The sequence below is a fragment of the Mugil cephalus genome, chromosome 21 (genome assembly GCF_022458985.1).
Source record: "Mugil cephalus isolate CIBA_MC_2020 chromosome 21, CIBA_Mcephalus_1.1, whole genome shotgun sequence".
Classification (NCBI taxonomy): Eukaryota; Metazoa; Chordata; class Actinopteri; order Mugiliformes; family Mugilidae; genus Mugil; species Mugil cephalus.
Window position 1 is genome coordinate 9760908 of NC_061790.1, and position 22110 is coordinate 9783017.

Here is a 22110-nt window from a genome sequence, read left to right on the forward strand (position 1 = left end):
TATAGAAGACCTGTTTACTACGCTGCCGGTCACACACCGACTTCTGTGCTTGTATACGAGCCCATACAGCAGAAGCGCACAGACGTGGTGAATATAAGTGGACTGCGCGGGTCAGTCCGGTTCATTGTTAGTCATTGAAGTTGGTTGGAAGCTGAAATGTCCACCACGTCGATTAAATTAGCCGCTCAGTCAGCAACGGTTACATCTGCACAGCGAGGAGTTTTCATCTCAGCATCATAAGAATTAGACTCATTTTCTTACAGTTAAACCAAGGTCCACATGGGTCAGTCAGGGAATGCTATCAAGTTAACACATAATGCTATCAAGTTAACGCATAGCATCTTCTGCTTCAAGTCCACATGTTGATCAATCCGCTTATCGATAACTGCTTTGACTCTGGTTGCTATAGTAATCCTTGTGTGTGTATATGTATATGTGTGTGTTTCTGGGTGAAAAGGGGCAGAACATAATAATGTATAATGCATAATAATGTCTTTCCTTCACCGCTCTCTGTTTGAAAAGAAACAAAGCCTGCTATCAGCTCTTTCTCAGAGCTGAGATATGCTTCACTTAAAGCCACAGCAGAGGGAACATATGTTTATCCACTTTGGTAAAGAGCGACATAAAATGATAATAATAGCCCCCTAAAACTATTTTGGAATAAAGGCGCTGACAGCAACAATTCTTCAAGGTACAGCTACTCTCCAGGAACAGGTTAAGATGTTGATTCATTGCTGGCTCTGGGGAAGATGTCTTGTACCTGCTGCTGCGTAGTAAGGACGCTGATAAACAACCTCAGTATCATGTGCCCACAATAATGTTTAATGTGTAACTAATTTGGTTCCCTGTAGATCTCTCCAGACTCTGTATTAGTGCACAGCGGTGGACTGCCCTACACAGTGCAGCAAGGACAAGGCATCAGAGACCCAGTGATCTGAGGTCTTCCTGCTCTTTCCGCCTCCCCTCAGAGGCGCTGTGCTCTTGCGCTCTTACGTAACCAGAAAGGAAAAGGGCATGATACGCAGGGTAGCAGCTGAAAGTCGGCACCTCAAGTGGAAAGGCCACACATACAACAACAGCAGGCAGAATACGCTGTAATGTGCTGTAAGGAAATTTAAAGTTAGTTGGTAAATTTAAAGTTGACAGCGCACGCTACGACTGCAATGAGTCCATTAGGACGTCAGCCACTGTGATGGAAACGTTTGGTTTTGGAGCGCGCGTGTCAAATCACGTGCAGCCCCCATCGCATCTTTGGGTGGGCGTACCATCTGACAGTGGTTGTTATGTCACATGAACTTGGCAGTGTGACATTTGGGACGTTAGAGAGCGTAAAATCTATTCCTAGAAGGACGCGGAAGGAAGGAAGTGAGTCATCATAATGTTACAGACGGAAATAAATAAATAAATAAGTGAATGAATAAAAAAAAAAAAAAGCCTGGGGGAAATCACGCAGCTTGTTTTCTAGTTCATTTCACTGTTAATTTTCTCCACAGTCATTTTCGTAAAGGGTTTGAGCTACAAACAAACAAACCTCTGAGCGAAGAGTTGGCAATTAAATATATTCCAACAAGTCTCCCATGCCACAAAACAAAGGGCATGATAATATTAAACCTATAAATATTATACGCTCATCATTCACAGTGTGTAAACTTTTTCTTTCAAGTGTTCCCCTGTCGCTCCCACTGATTACTGTGTGGACTTTCTGTGTGCGCGGACGCTATTTATGATACGATTCCTCTTCCAGAAGTGGAAGGTCAGCCAGACGAAGATCCGCGTCATCTCCACGCTGCTCTTCATCCTGTTCGGGTGCCTCATCTTCGTGGCCCTGCCGGCCGTCATCTTCAAGAACATCGAGGGCTGGAGCACGCTCGAGTCCATCTACTTTGTTGTCATCACCCTCACCACCATCGGCTTTGGAGATTTTGTCGCCGGAGAGAAAGGTCACTCAATTTTAATTTCGTGTTTACAGGCTGTGTTTCATTTTCATGTCGGGCACCCTTTGTGTTTGGAGCCGGCTGAATGATTCCTCAGCTGGCGTGAATCGGAAGATGTCCTCAGCAGTGATGAAGTAGCTCCTCACTACCATCATGATTATTCTTACATTATGTTAAATATCATCTTAGTTAAATATCATCGTAGAAAACTGAGGTAGGTATTTAGTGGAATTTCTAATTAGTTCCTTACTGATAATTGCACAAGAGAGAGCCATAAAATTGATGGTTATCTAATTAAGTGAGCAGTAAGTGGTTCACCCGATGGTTCAGAGTTAATTAGACTTAAGGAAGTGGTTGTTATTCTATTTCACAGATCTGATGTCACTTTAATGATTTGTTAACACAGCGTCGCCCTAGTCTGGAGCCCAGCGCGGAGCTCTCCCACCCACGCAGTTTTAGGGTTAGCCCTAACCATCCGAGTCTTTCTGCCGCCGTCACCCTGGCAGTACCTGGCTAATCTAAAAATGATTAAGACGTGCAGCTTGAGTGTAGCTGAGGTGGGCAGCTGATTGCTCTGACTTGTCACTCATCTCGTCTTGATTATGCATAACTTTTTTAATTAAACCAGACGACTTTTTCCCCATGTATGCTTATCAGGGATGGAAAAAATAGCTTTAAAGACCAAATCAGTAAACCAGGCTCTTAACATGTTATAATGACTCACTTCTGGGACCAGCCTCTAGTGGCCATTCAATGAACTGCAGGTTTGTTTGTTTTTTACACTTCCATGTGTCTTAATTTTTCAGCCCTGAATGTTGTATAAAACTGAAAACTGTAATCTAACTGTTGTTTAAAAACCCATTCAGTCGTGGAGTCGTGACTTTGTGCCTGACTGACTGCTGGCAGTAAATCAACGTGTTTCCATATCGATGCGTGCTATTGATCATGACATTTAACTCTCCATCCATTCATTTTCAAAATGCCAAACTATTAATTTAATGTCTGCCACCACTGCAAGTCAAATCCTTAACAAGAGACAATAAATCACACACGGAGAATTAACTTGCACGGTAACAGTGTGCATGTGAGAGAGAAAATGCAAACCACACAGAAATGGACACATTTGGACACGCATGTGTGCGTTGTGTGTGTCTGTGTGTGTGTATGTGGCAGGTGGTATTAGCTTGATTTGACCTGCTTGGCAGATAACAAGGGAGAAGCAGATGGGAAAAATAACAAACACTTAGCTGCTAGATTAAACTTCCCTGAGCAGGCCTAATGATTATAGATTAGATTACACCACCTGTGCCAACCCCGGCAGTTACAGTAAACTAATCAGCCTGGACCCCTGTCAGTAGAACAGGTGCCGTAATGGGCGGTTATCTAAGAGCACAGCGAGCAGGCTGGATACACCGCTTCATCCCAGCTGATATTTTAAGCGCTCACTGAGAGGCACAGGCTGATGGTGTGAGGTGAAACTGCAGCATCTGTGCATGAACAGGACTTAATGTACAGCGTTAGGATACGGTAGAATGAGTAGCAGCTGATGCGACATGACAACATGTCAACATACTGTAAAATCAAATTCACTCCGGGGAACTTGATCCACATACATAGTAGCAGTTGTCTTATCCCTTTATGTAATTATTTTTCTCTACTTGCTTAATTTCAGCTATTGCATATGCACCAATCAGGCATAACATTATGACCAGGGTTTTTTGACTAGTCCTTGTTTAGTTTATCCTAAAGCGTTTTTGTATGTATGTCTGTGTCAGTGCTGCATCCTGCTGGGGATGGCTGCTGCCGTCATTTAGTGTCATTGCTATAGGGTGGGTGCTACATCCACATGAATGAATGTCAGGTCCAAAAGTTACCCAGCAGAACACTGAATTGTGTCAAGGTGGTCAATGTTATTAACTTCTGCTGTCAGGGGCTGATGGGTGTATAGTAACCTTTGAGTTAGAAGGACCAAATCAGAACCTTTGTTTGAATAGATCACTTATTTTTTACCAAATCTATAATTGTGTAATTCATTTACGTCCAGATTCAGGCCAGATTCAACTAACTGGCCATTACTTTACTGAATAGTAACAGGGAATTTGATCAGTTTGTCATGTATGTTGAGTAGTAGTGGTGGTCATATGTATATGTGCAGTGCATATAATTAGGGCGCCAAGATCACACAAATGGTTTTACAGGAAACCATAACAGGTCCTGGATATTCTTTTCCGTACGAGATGCTGAGCAGTTTCATTCCTACTTATTAGTCCCACTTTCCCTTTCTGTATTCTATAAATTGTCGCGAAGGAGCCTTCGTCAGAACCGAGTCAAAAGCCCAGAGGCAATTAAAGGTCACGCTTCTGCAGAAAAACACCGCTGTCTAGAACAGGAATAACGAGGCTCATTAAATGATACAGGCATAAAAGTTAGAAGAACCACTTCATTTAACTCCCTGCATCAGACTTACACGCACGAACGAACTGCAGCAGACAATTGTAACGCAATGACTGTGTGTTTTGTTCTGCAGGTGGATCGGAGAGTCCGGAGTACCTCGACTACTACAAACCCGTGGTATGGTTCTGGATCCTGGTGGGCTTGGCGTACTTTGCCGCAGTGCTCAGTATGATAGGAGACTGGTTCCGAGTCATCTCCAAGAAAACGAAAGTAGAGGTAAGTGGCGACGTGCTGAGAGTTTTGTCGCACTAATAGGGTGACACCGGTGGCTAAAGGAGAAAAAAAATGCTTTTTCACAAAAAGCTGCTAGATGCTTTAAGCTGCTGGAGGCTCATTTTCAAACATCCAGACGTTTAAAGTCAAAAAAAAACCCCAACTCCTTTCAGCCTACTCATTTGTTGCAGTTCGTGAATATGAAGATCAGAGCAGAGGGTATTTTTTGTACTCAGACACTGAGTCACATCAATCTCATGGCTGGCTGTGATGTAACTGCAATAATGCTAAAGATGGTGCTGTGAAGCCGTACGGGCAATGTTCCTTTTTAAATCTTGACACACAGGTGCTTAAGTAAAGTGTGCTTGAAATTATACATGTCTCCGCCTCCCTGGTCTCTCTCTGTACACAGCAAGATTAACTTTTATGCACGCTCAGTGCAAACACCAGACTTTGCCAAAGGTGGTAAAATCAGTCATTTGAATTTTAAACATAGTGAGAAGCTCACGTAACCAGACAGACCGCCCCCAAATCAATGTTTTACGGTGCAGACTTGTGTGTCCGCCTCGAGGCATTTGTCCAATTGTGATCCATCCTAATCCAGACTTCATTGTCCTGATGTGATGAAACACACAAGTGGGAACAACACCTCCCACTTTTGAACTGTCTGATCTCGCTTGGCAGTGAAAGCTGTTAGGAGAGGGAACAAAGATTCATATCCAGCCTCACGTTCTCACCTACTCAGTAGCTGCATATAAATTCTGTTCTGTCAAAATGCTTTTAGGAGCGAAGTCTTCAATGTGGACAGAAGCCTGATGGACAGTTTTCATAATCCATGTTTAAAAGGAAATACGCAGCATTACTTTTGCAGCATTGTGTCTTTTGCCCACAACCATCTGCACACAGTGGCAGAGTAATATGTCAGCACTGTTTTCCAGTTCGTTCTCCACAACATAAATCTTAAGTGATGAATCCCATATGTCGGCTTTGCCCTGTGGAGTAAATAACATCTCAAACAAGAGTTGGATTAAATATTTGGTGTGTTTGCAAAGGGTGTGTGTTGAGTAATAAGACACCTCGCTGTGCTGGCAGGCTCATTATTTACGAGCAGGAGAGAGCTGCACGTCCACACGTACAGGCACACTCCCGCGTAAAGCAAACATCCTTATCTTATTATTTATTCTACGGAATATAAAAAGTCTGCAATAAGACATTTTCCATAGGCATAATTGGGGGAACATCTGTCGAGGCTGTGATCTCTCCAGAGAGTTATATTACTGAGGTTTTAGCGGGAGGTTAAGGGAAGGGATGGGAGGAGGGGGAGGGAAGAAGATGAGCAAGATGGAAAAGTGAGAACACGGAGGGGAAAGGCCGTCTTGTTTTTCCATGCACACACTTACGGAGATGCTTCATAAATTTTCATCCAAGTACTTTAAGCAGGCGCACCTCAGAGCCTAATAAATAAATTAATGGTCCAGGGCAATGGGTGTTAACGTGTTGTAAAGGTGGGATCAATGATGTGTTTGCTTCACCTTTCAAGAGCCATAAACTTTGTGGCTATTAGATACAGTATATATACCTCAAAAGCCTGTGTTGTTGGGTCTCACACAGCACAGCTCAGGCGTAAAAATGTTATTTCTTATTTGTTGCTTGCTGCTTCAGGACTAAACTTTTCTTAGGGTTGAGAAAGTCTCTATGGGAAAGAGATAACTGTGGAAGAGCTGTGTGGACTGCACCTTCTGACAAGTGAACAACAGCAATCGCTGCCTTATAGTTGAATTGAAGTGGATTATAAAAGAAACCTTTTAAAATCACTTCTTCTTCAGATATATTGCTTTTATTTGATATTTGTTAGAAATAATAAAAGAAAACATGTATATAAAATGCCTATTAAAAATAAACAAAACCAAAGCATGAATAATAAAAAGCCTAATAAAAACACCCAAAACTACACAAAAACAAATCAAGCGAAACCAATGGTAAAAAGGTGTTTCTTAAGATTTTGTTTCGGGTTTCAACAGATTCAGAGCTCCTATGACCCTCAGCTACACTGTTCCAGAGCTTAGGGCCATAACCAAAAGGCTGCCTCTCCATGCTTTTTGGTTCCCATTCATTATTACACAGATTAAGACAGAAAAGAAGTAAGAAGAAGTAATGGGATATGCATTACATTTCAATAAACCATTCGCCTTTGTGTGAAGATCTCGGCCAAGACACATTTAGTTGCCCAGCCCAACTGAAAAACTGACCAACAGGCTAGCTGCCAGTTACCAACTAGCAACCAACAAGAAGACACCAACTTAATAGCCAAGCCAACAGCAATAGGCAGTTTTTTGGCGTTTTCAAGTGGGCACCTCCCTTCACCAATGTTTTGTTAAGTTGTTTACTGCAATCCTGTCATTTCCCCCGCGAATGCCAGGCTCGCACAGGAGAGCAATGGTGAATTTTGCCACAAATCCATGGCAATCCACCTCCACCAGCCACAAACAGGTGCTCCACCCATCTCTGCATATCTAGCTCTCTTGCGCTCATTAGCCTCCTCAACTCTGTCTTCCCACTAGATAGTAAGCTCAATAAAATACACTACCTTCTCTACTTCCGACAACAACAGCAAGTTCGGTCGTAGTCAGGTGTATGGGGTTAGGGTTGGGTTATGTAATCTAATGTATTGTAACTGTTATTTGTGCTTCCTTAGCATGTGCGTTAAGAAACCACGTCAGGGGTTTTGTGTGTTATTTACACGTCATACTGTGGATGAATAATCTGCTTTTCAATGTCCACTTCTGTCGAAATCTATTTTAAAATGTGTGCTTTGTAATTTAAGACTGCAACATCCAACAAATACAACGTGGAACATGGTTTATTAAAAGAAAATCATGAGCTATAAAAGCCTTGCTTTTATTTTCCTGTGTATTTTGTGTCAGATAGCGGGTTAATAGAAATGACCTTCTAAATATGAACAGCTGACCCACAGTGAATGGAGTTGTGATAATAAATGCCATTTCCATTAATGTGTTCTGGCAGTTGTTTAGCAGCTCTTCCCTCGAGCGTTCCTCCACATGCCTTGCTACAATTAGCGATGCACATGAAAGAACCTTTATAACCTTCATCTATTATTTGCAGTAAAGGTTCATCCATCGTAAAGGCCAAAAGCAGATGTGAGGTTAAATTCAGATGAGAGTGCTCTTGTAACATGTGATAAGGTGCAGACAGTTTCTGCTGATTTGGACTTAATAATAACAATTACCGAAACCAGAATTTCTTAGCAGTAGATGCAACACATGGATAGGGAGGACCAGGGTTTGTGTGGCCGCCTGCTGACATCAGTCTTTATTTTGTTTCTGCAGGTCGGCGAGTTTCGTGCACATGCGGCCGAGTGGACAGCGAACGTGTCCGCAGAGTTCAAAGAGACCCGCAGGCGGCTCAGCGTCGATATCTATGACAAGTTTCAGCGTGCTGCATCCATCAAGCGCAAGCTGTCATCTGAGCTGGGAATTAACCCGTCCCTCAGCCAAGAAATGACCCCTGGCAAGAGGACGCTGTCCGTCAACCTGTGCGAAGACAGAGAGGCTTACCCCAACTTGACTCTCTCCCTCAGTCCTGTTTCAGGGGCCCTGTCCCGGAACGGCAGCCTCTATCTGAACGGCCTCAGTCCAGACTACGCCGACCGACGGGAGATCGCCATCATCGAAAACCTCAAATGAGGAGCAGCATTTAAATACCACTATACTAAATGGACCGAGATTACAAATACATAGACACTCTTGTGCTAAGTGACTGATGAGGTACCCATCCGCATTCATTAACTAGATTGTGTTCCAGTCATTGATCTACAGCTGTGGCAGGGACTTAAACACAGATCAATCGTCGAGCTGTGTACCTTTGGCATGTGTGTTGAACTCTAACAAGAGAAAACTCACAACTTGCATTTATTCTTTCGAAGGAGTCAGACTTCCGTTATGTCCCTGCTGTGATCGACCGCTGTGCTAGTGATTGAGCCGAATCAAAAGCAAGCTCCAGAATGGGATTCACGTCTTTGTCAGAAACAAGAGCTCAAAGAACTTCTCTCATGAACAGGAAGGAAATGAAAGCTCTTACTGAGGTAGCACCACACTGGACGTCCTTTTCTCAAAATATTTCAGTCATCAAACTTAGGAAGCAATAGAATCTGTGCTCATCTCTTGCTGAATTTCCAGGGGCCCTGAAATCTGCATCAGATGAAGAGGATCCTCAATGCTAAAAACACTGCACCATCAACACTGGTTCTCCACGGGGCACCAGCTGCCACTGCTAACGTAAAGGAATGTTGCTTTTTCTTTTGGTTTACACTTCTTAAAGTATGACGTTATCATCGCCGGTCAGCCTACCCTCGCTAGAGAGTCGAATGTTGACATTTTAGTTGCTTCATGACTGACAGTCAACTCTTCATCCTAAGGAATAATCCACTTGTGCCTTAATGAAATCCACACGGAGGATGATGAGCAGGAAAGACTCATAAGCATCATATTTGAGCACAGCAGTTATATATTTAGGATGTATGTTGGAAACCAAGACGTTGTTTAACTGATTTTAACAGGAATCTATAGTATGCATGGCAAATGAGTGGGGAAAAAAAGAGTTTAACATAAAATATTAGCGGAAAAAGCTGAAAACTATTTAGGTATTTAATACCCATCTCAGTGTGTTGTGATCGTTCCATTAACCAGACAGTGCCAGGCTTGCTGATCAAACCCCACTCCCCCTATACCAAAGTAATGATCCTGCTGTTTTCTGACAGAGGAATAAGATTGGTGTTCAGTCTGATCAAAGGATCGGGGGTCTTTTATGTTGTGTCTCAATCCTCTCCTGCAGGGTTTCATAAAATTGAACAAACTTTTATGTTCTTTTTTTTCTTTTTTTTTTTCATGAAACTGAAACACAGACCTTTGTTCATCAACGCTCTCTCTTTCTGAAGAACTCTTGGCATGTATGGTACTGTAGCAAAGAAACGTCTGAGGCCACGAAATGAATCTCTACCTTCCTACTTTTGATGATAGAACCTTTTCCTTCTGCAGATTAAGATGCAGCCTGTTATTGCTTGCCAATACTGAATGTATGTTTTTTTTTTGTTTTTTTTTGTGCATCGCTGTAGTGGATCAATTATAGAGGCTTTAGAGGAATTGCATCTCATAGAAATAGAACTGATTCAAATGATTGCCTCTCATGGTTGCTGTAGTGTAGATTAAAAATAATTAAACTGGTTCTAGCGGCATTCAGCCACAGTTTATATCTCCCTTTGAATCACAATACAGAGTAAAAATGTTGGCGTCTCATTTTAAGTGAGGCCTTTTTTTTTATTATTTATGGTAGGATTTCTGCAAGGATGGATTGCACCTGATGCAATCATGCAGGGATATTTCAGGCTTTGGTGTCTCCCAGTTGAACGGCTTGGACTGTGCATCTTATTGTTTGATTCACTGCAGTTTGTCCGTTTGTGCCGTAATATGCTCAATACATTTCATAGTGCTATTTACATTTTTATAAATGAAAAAATAACATTTATAATACAGTGTGTCTTACACTACTCCATCACGCCAAATATACGCATGATCATTTATGAGTTAAACTATACAGAATTGTATTCCTTAACTTTATAGCTGAACCATTTGCACCAGCCAGTTGAAAACCTGGCTTATTTATAACGTAAGTGCTTATTAAGAGATTTAGAGATCATAAAAGGCGAGAGAGGATTAGTTGAAAGATTAGTTGTTACAGAAAATAACGCCCAGAAACTGCCTGGTGTAATTGTTGCAGAGTCAACTAAAGTAATTAAAACTGAGTTTGCTACTTTATAACCCAATAAAAAGACTAAAAACAACACCATACAAAGATTGCATAGGCAGAGGTTTCTTTGAAGTGGGTTTATATGAGGTACTTAAGGTGAGGTATGAGGTTTCCAGAGTGTGTCACATCGAGCAGATGGTGGTTCACACATAATTTGAGATTAGTGAGAGCATGGAGATGGTAATTTTACCTCGCAGAACGCTTGGGTTGCTGTGATTGGCAAGTTAAACACAGCAATTATGTGACTTTGGTTTTGCTACGTTATTTCATACCCAAATTATCATGTCAAAACACCAACAAGTCACAAAACAGTAGAGCAGAAACTTCACGAGGTAAAATCGATGGTTTTGTCAATGGAATCTGGTGGCTTGGAAGAAGACAACGTAAATCCATGAGGTCTCTATCGGAAAAGGTCACCTGGCAGCAAAACAAAGCAATAAAATTTAAAACTAATAAAAATAAAAATAAAGAACCTTTTACCATCCTGACCCCGTCCACAACGGTTCATTACTTAGCTTCAGATGTTGTCTCGTTGGCGTGCAGACTATCATCTAACTCACACCACCCCGCTTTCAAAAAACTGAACCATCTCTTTAAGTCACATTTCACAAAAAATACATACCTCAGACCAAAAATATTACGCCAGTACAGTTGAGCATGAATTAAGTTTTATCCCAATTATTTGAAAGTGTTTCAATCTACTAGCAAAACTGAATTCTGATCAGGAAGTGGCTCGTCAGAAACGTTCCAGCCTATAAATGAACTACTAGTCTGCAATTTGTTTTCTCCGTGTATTGATTTTTGAATAAAACAAAATAACAATAAAAAAAGTAATTACTAAAGATTGAAAATGTATGAATGTATATTCCTTTTATAAATAATTGACACATTACTGAGCCTTTACGAGGCAACAAATGCCTGAAGTGTTAAACTGGCTCCAGATGCAGCTATAAAGAAAATACAGTGGATTTACCACCGCATGGTTCAACACAGTCCGTGACTACTCCGTTTTTCTGTACTGCCTCTCATGTTATTTTTTATTTTTTATTTTTTTGAAAGGTTGACGTAAGCATGAGCACTTACTCCTGCTTGTTCGATGCTGCCTGTGTGAGTGTAGTGAAGGGTCACGAGCTGTCATGTGTTATCAAGTCAATGGGGAGTCACTAAGCCATTATCAAGCAAGTGAGGTAAAACTAAAGATAAGACGTTTCATTACGCTCATCTTCTCGTGCTGTCAAAAACAAAAAGCAATCACTATCGTCTATACAATTGCTGAGCTGTCTGAGAAAAGCCATCCCAGCCTTAGTGTAGCTTCTCGAAAGCAAAGCCCCCTGAACGCCGCTGAACTGCTTCCTCTCAGTCAGCCATGTGATTGACAGCTTGTCAGTGCAACAGAGAGACTTGCCGACGAAGTGTTGCGTAACATGTCAGACTGCGCACGTACGGCCACACGCGTGCACTGCTTTGACAGCGCGTGCGCCTACATGAATGAATGTGCGACTGCACGTGCGATGTGGGGTGTGGACGCGGGGGGGGTTTGAGGAAGCTCATTTCATTTCCACCCACAGGAGCATTTTCACATCCCCTTCTTCTCCCAAGGTGACAGTTTTTAATTAAGTCTGCGGCTCGCATCGAAAAACCCCCGACTCAAGCATGTTGAATGTATCTTCCCATTCACGAGGGCAGAGATGAGCCTCATTACGAATGTAAGCACATTCATCATTTCACGTTGCGCGAAATGAGTTGAAATAGCTCGGAGCATTTTGTGTCCAAACAACAGGCTTTCTTTTAAAGCTCTGGGGTGCCATAAAGCATTTGTAATCATGGTGATCATTAAAGTAGATAACAGTGTTATCTCATGGTTTGTGAACATTAGGAGTGTAGTACGAGTAGCGCCACAACCATTTTTCATAAACGTTCTGGACTGGATTTGGTCTTTTACCTAAAACGCATGCATGAGAATCTAAATTCACCATTTGAAAGGTTTACTAGTATAAACGTGAGGGGTCATGTACACACGTCCTTTTTTCTCATGATGATTTCATGATTTCAGCAAGTGTTGCATGCTACTTTAAAAAATGTTTATAGATCAAATGTGTCTTCTTAAGCCGGGCTTTGCTTTGTTTAAAATAATATATCATCATATGTTTCTAGTATCTTAATGTTGGTATGTCTGTTTCCAATCATGGCACACTTTTCTGACAGTTTAGAATAAAATCTTTTATATGCAACATATTGTCGTCGGTTGTTTTTTTTTTTGTTTTTTGTTTTTTAAATTTAAGCCCCAGCTCTTCATTGAGAAAAAAATCCTACGAAAAGACCAAAGGGGCAGGTTGTCTGTTTCTCTCTGCAGTAGCTTTTGCAGGATGACAAGATTGTAGCAATTTAGCCTTGATTTGGTTCAGGACAATCAAAACAAAGCTCAGGCTCTACACTACAAACTGTTCTGCAGAAGGTTGTAATTTTGCAGGGAAACAAGGTTTCAGGTATCAGAAAATCAAATGCAAGTGAGGGAACCGGCATTTACTGCTTCTCTGTGGTTTGTGTGCCAACGTTCTGTATATAAACATGCACAGTTTGAGCAAGTATCTAGGCTACGCATAGAAATCAATGGTTTAATGTGTATGCTGAGGAGGAGCACTGCTGCCAGACACTTGCGAAAACGAGAAGATGTGCTCTGGAGGCATGCAACGACCTATTCCATGTCATTTATGAACTGCTTCGTTATATAATTACAAGCTTATAAATAGAAAGCTGTATCAGTCCATGTGTGACGTGTGTTCTCGCTCCCGAGCAAAACAACCTGCAGGAGAAAAGTTCTCAGGGTGGAAACGACGCCTTAGATTTAAAAGGTTTAGTAATTTTAACAAGCAGGTAGTTCTTATTATGAATTCAACTGTGTTAAACTTGAAATGTCAATGACATGTCTACAGACGTGAAGGAACATAGTCGCTTATTGCAACAATGTGACAAAAAAAGATTTAGCCATGTGCTTCAGTCTTTTGAGTTTCTTCACAATAAGAAAAAACTGACCTTGTTCTTTTATCATCACTTCCAAAAAAAAAGAGAAAATCTGAAAAGTGTAAATTACATCTACAGAACAAGCTACTTTAATATTCCTGTTGTTTTTATTGGCGTATTGCATTCCTATATTTTAATAAATATCCAACACTAAAGGACACCACAGTGATGTAATGTCAGGAACACAATGACAGACACTGCCTTGATAACGGATTAGGGTTGAAGAACCGATCTGAGTCACAAGTTACAAAATGTTCCTCATGGCTCACAGGCACAGCGTGGACTGAGAAGGCTACCGCTCATGAGTCACCGCATTTGCACCTTAATTTGTATGCCTTTATCTCACACATGTTGTACTAAGAGAGTTTCTGTTTTCTCTGTGGACGGGGCAACTTTCCCTTAGTCCGCAGGTCTTCAACAGGGGCTCACAAAACGGGAGCTGTCTCAACAGCGCATCGTTTCACACAGAGTGCCACCCTTGCCCAGACCTGTCAGTCAAAGCCTCCTGTGCACAGTAGGCCCCGCCCCTATCACTGAGCCAATCACAAGGCCGCATGGTACACTACATAGCTACTACATTTAGCTATGTTTGCTACCAGTTAGGTGTGTTTATGTTTACAGCAGTTGTACAGCCACCCTACTCTACTGCACATGTTTGAAATAAAATAATAACATTTGAACCTGTGTATTATTTGAATAGCTTAATATTTAATGCAAAATTATACTATATATTTATAAGAACTATGCCAAGTTTAATATAGAACACATATAGGGGGTCCCTATTTACTCTCGCCCAAAGTTTGGGGGTTCTTGGTTTGAAAAACTTTGAAGATCCCTGCCTTAGGCCATCCCCGACTTTCTTGCAAAACAAATACAGAAATACAACAAGCAATCAACGACAAATGGAGAGAAGACACTCTGACTGAAGCCGATGGCGGTTCCTCTTAATGAACAGTGACATGTTACTTAATGACTCTGAAGATGGAGAGTGACATTGTGCGTCACCTTCCAGCCCCGTCCCTGTCAGTGAGCCATTAGCACACCCTCAGATGCTGCGTTAGACCAGGCCGGACACAGCTCACGACTCGATGAGGGCTACTGTGATATGATTCACAGGTCTGGGATTGCAGACGTGCTTTATATAGACGCAGTAAACAATTGATTTGAGCCCTCTGTTGGTCCTGGAGCCATTCTTTGAGTGTTTAAGCAGCCACAGTCCACAAATTTTACACTTTCTCTGATTTACTCTGAGCGCAGAGCTTCTGTTACTGTACATGTGAGTTGTTGCAGACACTCAAAGCACTTGAAATGCTACTCATGATATGCTTTAGCTTACTGAGAGGAGCCCACAGAGCCAGCCTGGGTGGAAATTGCTTGGTTCATTAGCGATTCTCTCTGCGGTGACATCAGAGTCAAGCGATGACTCAGCCGCCGACCACGACCGTCTTTGGTTGGAGAAGTACACGGAGAGCAGCGGGGAGGTTACCCAGCACTTACAGAGAGCGGGCTGGAAATGTGTGTGGGTGACTGACTTGTGTGTGAGTAATGACTTTACGTGACAGGTCCTTTGCAGACGGTCCCATTCTACAGTTTCATTGAGCTTATAATTGACCTTGTGATGTTTTTCTTTACCCCTTTATTTTTTTTTTAGATTTAGTTTCTGTGCACAGATCAAGGAGAGATGACTACAAATTCAGACTGAACATAGGAGAGTACTGTTGGAGTGGAGAATTGTTAGCAGAAACAACCACTGTATAGCTCCCATCTCAGCTGAAAATGTTCAATATGTCCAAAATGTCTTGTCTAGGTCAGGGGTTTTCGACGTTTTTCAGGCCAAGGACCCTCAAACTGATGGAGAGATCAAGTAGGAACGCTCTATCTACTATATGTGTTGTTATTTATAAATACACATTATTATTATAATTTTGCATTCAGTATTAAGCTATTCAAATACAGGTTCAAATGTAAAAAAATTTTATTTCAAACATGTGTTTGGTAGGGTGTTTGTGGAGCAAAATTAAGAATATATATATATGTGTATGTATGTATATATATATATATATATAAAAATGTCTTATCAACCAAAGATTTTGCAGCCCCCCTGCAGTACCTCTGCAGACCCCCTAGGGGTCACGGGCTCCCTGTTGAAGACCTATGGTCTACTCTAGATGATTAAATATGTATGAAACAGTACATTATGAAAGTCTTGCTGACCATTTGCAATCTGAAATGTCACGTTTTGATAAGTTCAAGGGCCTCATCCCTTTCATTTACCCTTTGCATCTTGCTTCTGACAGCTACGTATCAGGACTTGTGGGTCAAGCTTTTTGTGTGCACGACTTCCCATGTCATAACCTTGAGCTCATGGCCTCCCTTTGAAGGCAACACACGTTTTACATTCAAGAAACTGGACCTCTTGCGTTCAGCTTATTTATGAACGGTGAGCGCGCACACTAGAGCGGCGGGTATCCAAGTGAAGCTCCTGGGTAGATGCAAGGTTAGTAGACTCTCTCAAGGGCACTACAGCAGTGGACACTGAGAGAGGGGGGATGGGGGGAAAGCCCCGTTGATCCTCTCCCACTCACACGTCCCTTTCTCTGGCTATCCTTCAGTCAGACTAGTTAGCCACTCCTTCTCTAATTCTTAAAGCCACAACTCCTCAAATATGTCTGCGTAGAGGGTGCGTTATGAGGCTGTATTCTCCCTGGTTAACAGCTGGACACAAGGAGTTTTGAAACTAATAAGCACCTAATATCCTTCTATGATATACTATAATGTACATTATAGAAATGTTATTATTTTGATAATAAAAAGAACAAAACTTCCAGTCCTTCATTTACCTTTTCAGTCGCAAGTCCAGCTCTTTAAGGTGGAGGGAGCACTATTTAAACTCTGACCTTTCCCTGCATTTTCCTGTTGTGTCCAGGGTGTTGCAGATAGGATATCCTCTCACGGTGGGAGGATAAATGACATCCTGACCTTTACTGCTCCAATGCTCCCCGCGGAACATGAATACATGTAGTTAGAGAAGGTGTCCTTGATAGATGGAAATGACAGCAACCCACTGGTGTCGCTTTTAACATATTGCACCACGAAAATGATCTTTAGTGCGTAGCTGACCTGCTCCAAGATAAGATGGGAAAACGCTGTGATCCAAAAACAGGAATTTAAAAGAAAAGGGTTACTTTATTTTCTCTAATGGAGATGTCTCCAAGAAGTTGAAGCATGTCTGATAGGCTACACAGCAGATAGACTTCGCCCAAGGCATTAACGTCTACTCCATTAGACCTGTTTTTGCTTTGACAGCACAGTGCAGATGTTAGGGTTCTCCTGAGTCCCTGTATTTTTGTAAACCTGTCAATCATGATCATGAAGAATGACAAACCTGATGCCCTTTGAACTAAAGACTCTGCAGTACTCTGCGACACTACTTTCATACTCAAGGATGGTAGTAAGGTGCCAGTAGCGATGGCAAACCAGCGGGTAGTCAGTTTTATTTTTTTCCCTAAAGTCAGACAAGCGTTTAGATCAGGCTCTATTATTCACAGGAGACGACGCGTAGATCACTGTGGAGTCACAACAGATGTCACAGCTCATATCTTTTTTAAAACGCCTTTCATCCTCCGTATTAGCTAACCTGTGTAAGTTGAACGGATGCTCTTTATTTGAAAGGTGCAGTATTAATGCCCGTGTTCATCCATGGATTCTGGCTCCCTTTAATCTCTCTGTGTCTCTATTTCTGACACTGGCCCGCTACTTCCTGCCACTGGGTTATAATTGCATCATTCGTCAATTGGCACTGAAGAGAAAGAAAATGAAAGGAAATTTATTGCATCTGGAAGAGAAGGCCACATGATAGTTCATTCATCAGGAATAGGCCGGGACCCTTTGGTAAAAACAGACTGTATAGTTCTGCTACAGTGGCTGCACAGCACGTTCTCCCGTCCCCTGTAAAAGTGAAATAAGACGAAGAAAAAAGTCCCGCACCTGCTTTATTCATTTACTGCACTTTGTCTTTCTTTTCCTCCCAACCCCAAATATATTCAAACTCCAAAGTGTCTGCAGGCGTAAAAAACAAAAAGGTTCTCATTAATTTAGAGTTGCCTGGCAACCTCACAGCAATAACCCGGACCTTTGCCTGAAAGTTGCAACACAGAAAACAGACAAATGAGACGCGTGGTGTTAATTATAGGAGATTCTAGCTGGCATGTAGCTGAACTTTGCCAGTCGAGCCGCGTTCCCGTGCTTCCAGACTTTATGTTAGAGCAAACAACAGCTCATAACACATACACATATTTGTTTAGAAAAAAAAAAGAAAGAAAGTCTGGAGCTGGGACGTGATCCGCTAAAGAAGACTTCATGTGAGAGACTAACAGTTGACCCCATTCAGTTCAAAGTGAGAAACGTGTTTACAGGATGTAACTCCCAAATGAACTCGGCCAAACCCTAAATGATGTTGTTAGGTCGTTAGGTCCTGTCCTCTAATACTTAGAATACCGAGAACAAAATAAACGATGTGACAGTGCTGTGATGAAGCTTCTCGGAAAAAACTTCCCCATGACCCTAACTTTCCTTTGCATTTGTTGCCTGGTAACCTCACACCACTGAGGACATCTTTGGTGGTTATAGAGCTAAGGTGGCTATAGAGTTAAGAGAAACAAATAATGTTTTGCTGGCCCATCCATCCACACAGACGCGCTCCCTAAGCTGGAGTCAGGCTATAAGAGTTTTAAAATCAATTAAAAAAAAAACATAAAAAAAATAAAAAAAAGGGTTAAGGAGAAACTTACACGATTACTTTCAGATGTGTACCCTCTAGCCTCGTGATGTGAAGATTATAGATCAGCGCTACAGGATATTACTCAGACTATCGTACCAGATCAGGGAGCGAGTGTAGATAAAAAAAAACGGTTATGGATGTCAGTTCTTCTGTGAAAACCTGAGGTGAGACTTTCATTCTGCATTTTAATAGCTGTGTGTCTCAGTGACTAAAGTGTCAAGGCTCGTCTCTCCCAGTTGCAGTTTCAGAACCACCGATGTTGTCATCCAAAACTCTGAAGTGAAGTGATAGTCATTTTATAAGATTTATTTGTTAGATTTCTTGACTTGTCAGACAGAAAATAGGTGTTTTTCCCATTAAGCACAACACCTTAGCCCATGTATTGTTAATGTTGTTAAATACAGGCCTGGGCTTTCCGAGGATGACTTGTCACATCTTATTATGAACAGACTGTGATCATGTCGTGCATGTAACAAGGTGCAACTTGAGTGAAAAACTCCTTGTATTCTGCTTTTTTACCTTTACCCTTTATTCACTACAGAAATGTGCAGCAGCCACAGTTACACCCACTCATCTCTGTATTTATAACCAGTTTATGCCGAGGAATAGAAATGAGACGTTGCAGGTCCCCGTAAAGTGCAGATGCTCCAGAGGGAGTCAAGTGCGTTCATGCACAAGAGAAATCCATCACCGAGGCCAAATGAGGAGGCAGCTTTAAATTCATCTACACAGAAAATTCAAGCATGGATGAACTTTGATTTCTGCGCTTTAAAGGCTCGGCCTGTTGGGAAATGTGACACAACTGTTGGGAACCGCAACAAACAAAGCCTTTTAGCTGAATAAATGCTCAGCTCTCACTGCCGCGCTAAATTTTCAAGTGATTTTCCCATGCACTAAGACATGGCAAGGAGCGGGTGAAGGCTGGAGAAGAAAGCAGAAGAAATCTGTGATGTAACCTGTTACGCAACTCAAATAATTTTCAGCAATTAAATTGCGCTCGTCACCATTCTCACTGCTGTGAACGAGCAGAGCTTCCTTGAGAGATGAGCACCTTTGCGAAAGGTCAAGAGGAACACAAAAATGAGCTATTCCGCCGTCGTGATCTGTGTCTGAAGAGATTTAATTAGCCATTTTTCTTCAGAGACACAAACAAAATCACATAATTTAAGACTACAATTAATTCTAGAATGACTCTCTCAATTATACTGTCATATAACTACAGTTATACAATGACTGCTGGCAGGAAAATAATACACGCTGTGAGCTAAGGTCCACATTTACAGCTATACTTTCAATGTATGCTTCAAGAAGCTACATGCAGTGTAAGCAAACTGTGGCTCCACACACCAAGTTATAATCTGCTGGGAAACAGCCGGACTACCAAACAGGAATACAGGCAACACATCTAGCAGGATCCAGAATTTCATATCAAAGCAAAGACACGCTATTTATGGCCCACTGCAACAGGTGTGTGTGTGTATGTAATTAAATAATAGTTGCCAAGTCTCTCAGCCATATTAACTCAAGACACACAGGAGGGAGGCACGTGATAGATAGGAAATATATATATATATGTGTGTATGTATAAAAACAGACTGGGAAGGAAATCCCACGCACGAATTGACACGAAATGAGAGTCTGTAAACAGGAACGAGTGTCCCGTCGCAGGAGAGAAACAAGCTTTCAAGTTCTATTTTTGTTCTGCCACCTTTTTCCTTTAAATGAGGACTTGCCGCTCATTTTGGGCTGCCCTCACATCGCCTGTTTCCCCACTGTTAAAAATAAGACATGCATTAAAAAGTGTTAAAAATAAAGACAAGGTCATCATATCTTGTTTTACAATGAAGCAGCGGACTGATTCGGCTCCGCTGCCACAGCGAACGCTACAGAGCGTCTTTTATACAAAACTCTATCAAGCCCTAAAACAGCTCATCTTTTTGTAACAGTTAAGCTACTCTGACCTATTAATTTCCCTTGTGAATCATTAAAGTCTGCCTAAGTCTTAATCTATCTCGACGGAACAGCTTCAAGCTTGTTAACATGGTTTTTTGAAGGCTTTCAACATGGACTTCCAAAACAGATGTTAATTTGTCATCAGCTGTTTTAACAACTATATGTGTTATTCTGCAGCAACGATGATGCAAATTGCAGTGATTGCAGACTCATTGTGTAAGTATCTCATCCCCATACTGCCCCGTACCGATCATAAATCTTATTGTTATTTCGATGCACAAGGAAGTCGTAATGCAAACGCACATGAGAATAATTCTAACTCTGGCCTCGGGGGTAATTTAAGTTTGAAACTTTGATGGCTCGGTTTCATTGCTCTTATAGGCGTAATTTCACTTTCTGTCAGAAATAAATCCACTGCGTGCTTTCTGTACAGCACCAGTTAGCAACAACGCTGTGATCTGTAGCAGCTAAACAGTCAGACTTTTGTTGCAAGAGACCAAAGGAGCGTTAATATTTGACTTGTGCGTTGTCCGACACATTATTCGGTTCCACGAGCCTGCCAGGCCTTGCAGTCACATGATTTAATTGACTATACGTGCAATGTTTGCCACTTGATAAATGGCCTTCCATTTGTAGATGGAGCGCTTCAGAGTCACGTTTTCCCGCTCATTCATTCAAAGCGTTGCACACAGGTTCAAACACTGTGAGCTTCAGGGTTCAGTGTCTTCTAAAAGGGAAAGGGGACAAGATCAAACTGCTAACTTCGTCCACTGTGTAGGTTTTGTTAGCATGTTGCAGCAGGAGAGGATATAGCTATGGATTATAGTCGTAAGGAAAGGAGATGAATGCCAGAAGCGAGTAATATTGCTCTGACACTTTACCAAAATAACAGTGTGAAGATGTGTCAGTGTTTTGCTCTCCTTTCCTTAAAAATTATTTTGATTGCTTTGAGCAGTAATGGTTGCTTTTTTTTCCCTGCGAATTTTGAAGTGTTCATAAGTCACGGATCCTCATTTCGCCCACAGTCTCCCACCACTTGAAAGGAAAATACAAACAGCGTAACGCTTGTGTGGCGATTTCATATTCAGACCGTTTGCTGGAGCGGTTACATAAGCGCTCACACACTTGAGCATCAGCTCCGCTGCACTTTGTCAAATGGCACCGAGACGCAGAGCCGGAGACTGACCGATAAATTGTGCATCTGACTAAAACGAGACCTCCGGGAAGGTCGCAGGAAACGTGAATGGGGGTTAAAGCGATTTGTCAGTGTTGTTGTCTGTCTCGACCAAAACAAAAAAAAAAAAAAAAAGGTCAAGGATGCGCACTCGGATCTGCGGGGTAGACCGTCACTCACCGAGGCACCTTACGCGGAGACAGACGCCCACTCAGACCACTCAAGCATAAGGGACCAAACAGAAGCAGCCGCTCGAGTGGACCGAACACAGGTGCAAACTATAATTAATCAACGCAGGTGTTGGCACCGAGTCTAATTAACTGAAGGCAGCACCGCAGAGGAAAACTCGGCGAGAAAGGACACAGAGTGACTCAGGAAAAGAGCAGAAACGTCTTTTAAATTGAGAACACACTCAGTATTTCCTACAAAGTGAAAGCCCTGCAAGATTCACAGGCAGAACTCAAAACTGTTGACCTCTCATGAAGGCATTTAAATCTGCATTTTAAGACTCCTCATAGAGTTGGGAACTCAAAATTTTGCACAAAAGCTATTTTTAGTAACTGTCTTTCACCGGTGGTGTTTTGCAAATAATCTTGGGCTGAGTACTGAAACAATTTGACTTCAAGGCACAATGTCCCAGTTAGATTTGATTCAACTAGATATAGATTTTCACAAAAGATATCTTACTCCTGATCTTCCATATTGCTTTGCTTTATTGCTGTATTGTCATCCTCCACACCTTCTTCCAGCGGACATGT

At 41.8% G+C, this 22110-nt stretch overlaps 1 protein-coding gene across 5 annotated transcripts in view; it reads left to right on the top strand.

Annotated features, from left to right (window-relative positions):
• Positions 1 to 12657, top strand: part of LOC124999568 (potassium channel subfamily K member 2-like) — a 30626-nt gene extending 17969 nt beyond the window's left edge. For 4 of the 5 annotated variants that reach the window (XM_047574553.1, XM_047574554.1, XM_047574551.1 and 1 more), the window contains 3 exons: positions 1745 to 1940; positions 4462 to 4604; positions 7949 to 12657. In XM_047574553.1, the coding sequence (XP_047430509.1) occupies positions 1745 to 1940; positions 4462 to 4604; positions 7949 to 8305 (696 nt within the window). In that variant the 3' untranslated portion in view covers positions 8306 to 12657. The remainder of the gene's footprint in view (positions 1 to 1744; positions 1941 to 4461; positions 4605 to 7948) is intronic. The other variant, XR_007111191.1, reaches the window with a different exon arrangement.
• Positions 12658 to 22110: the final 9453 nt, after the last annotated feature.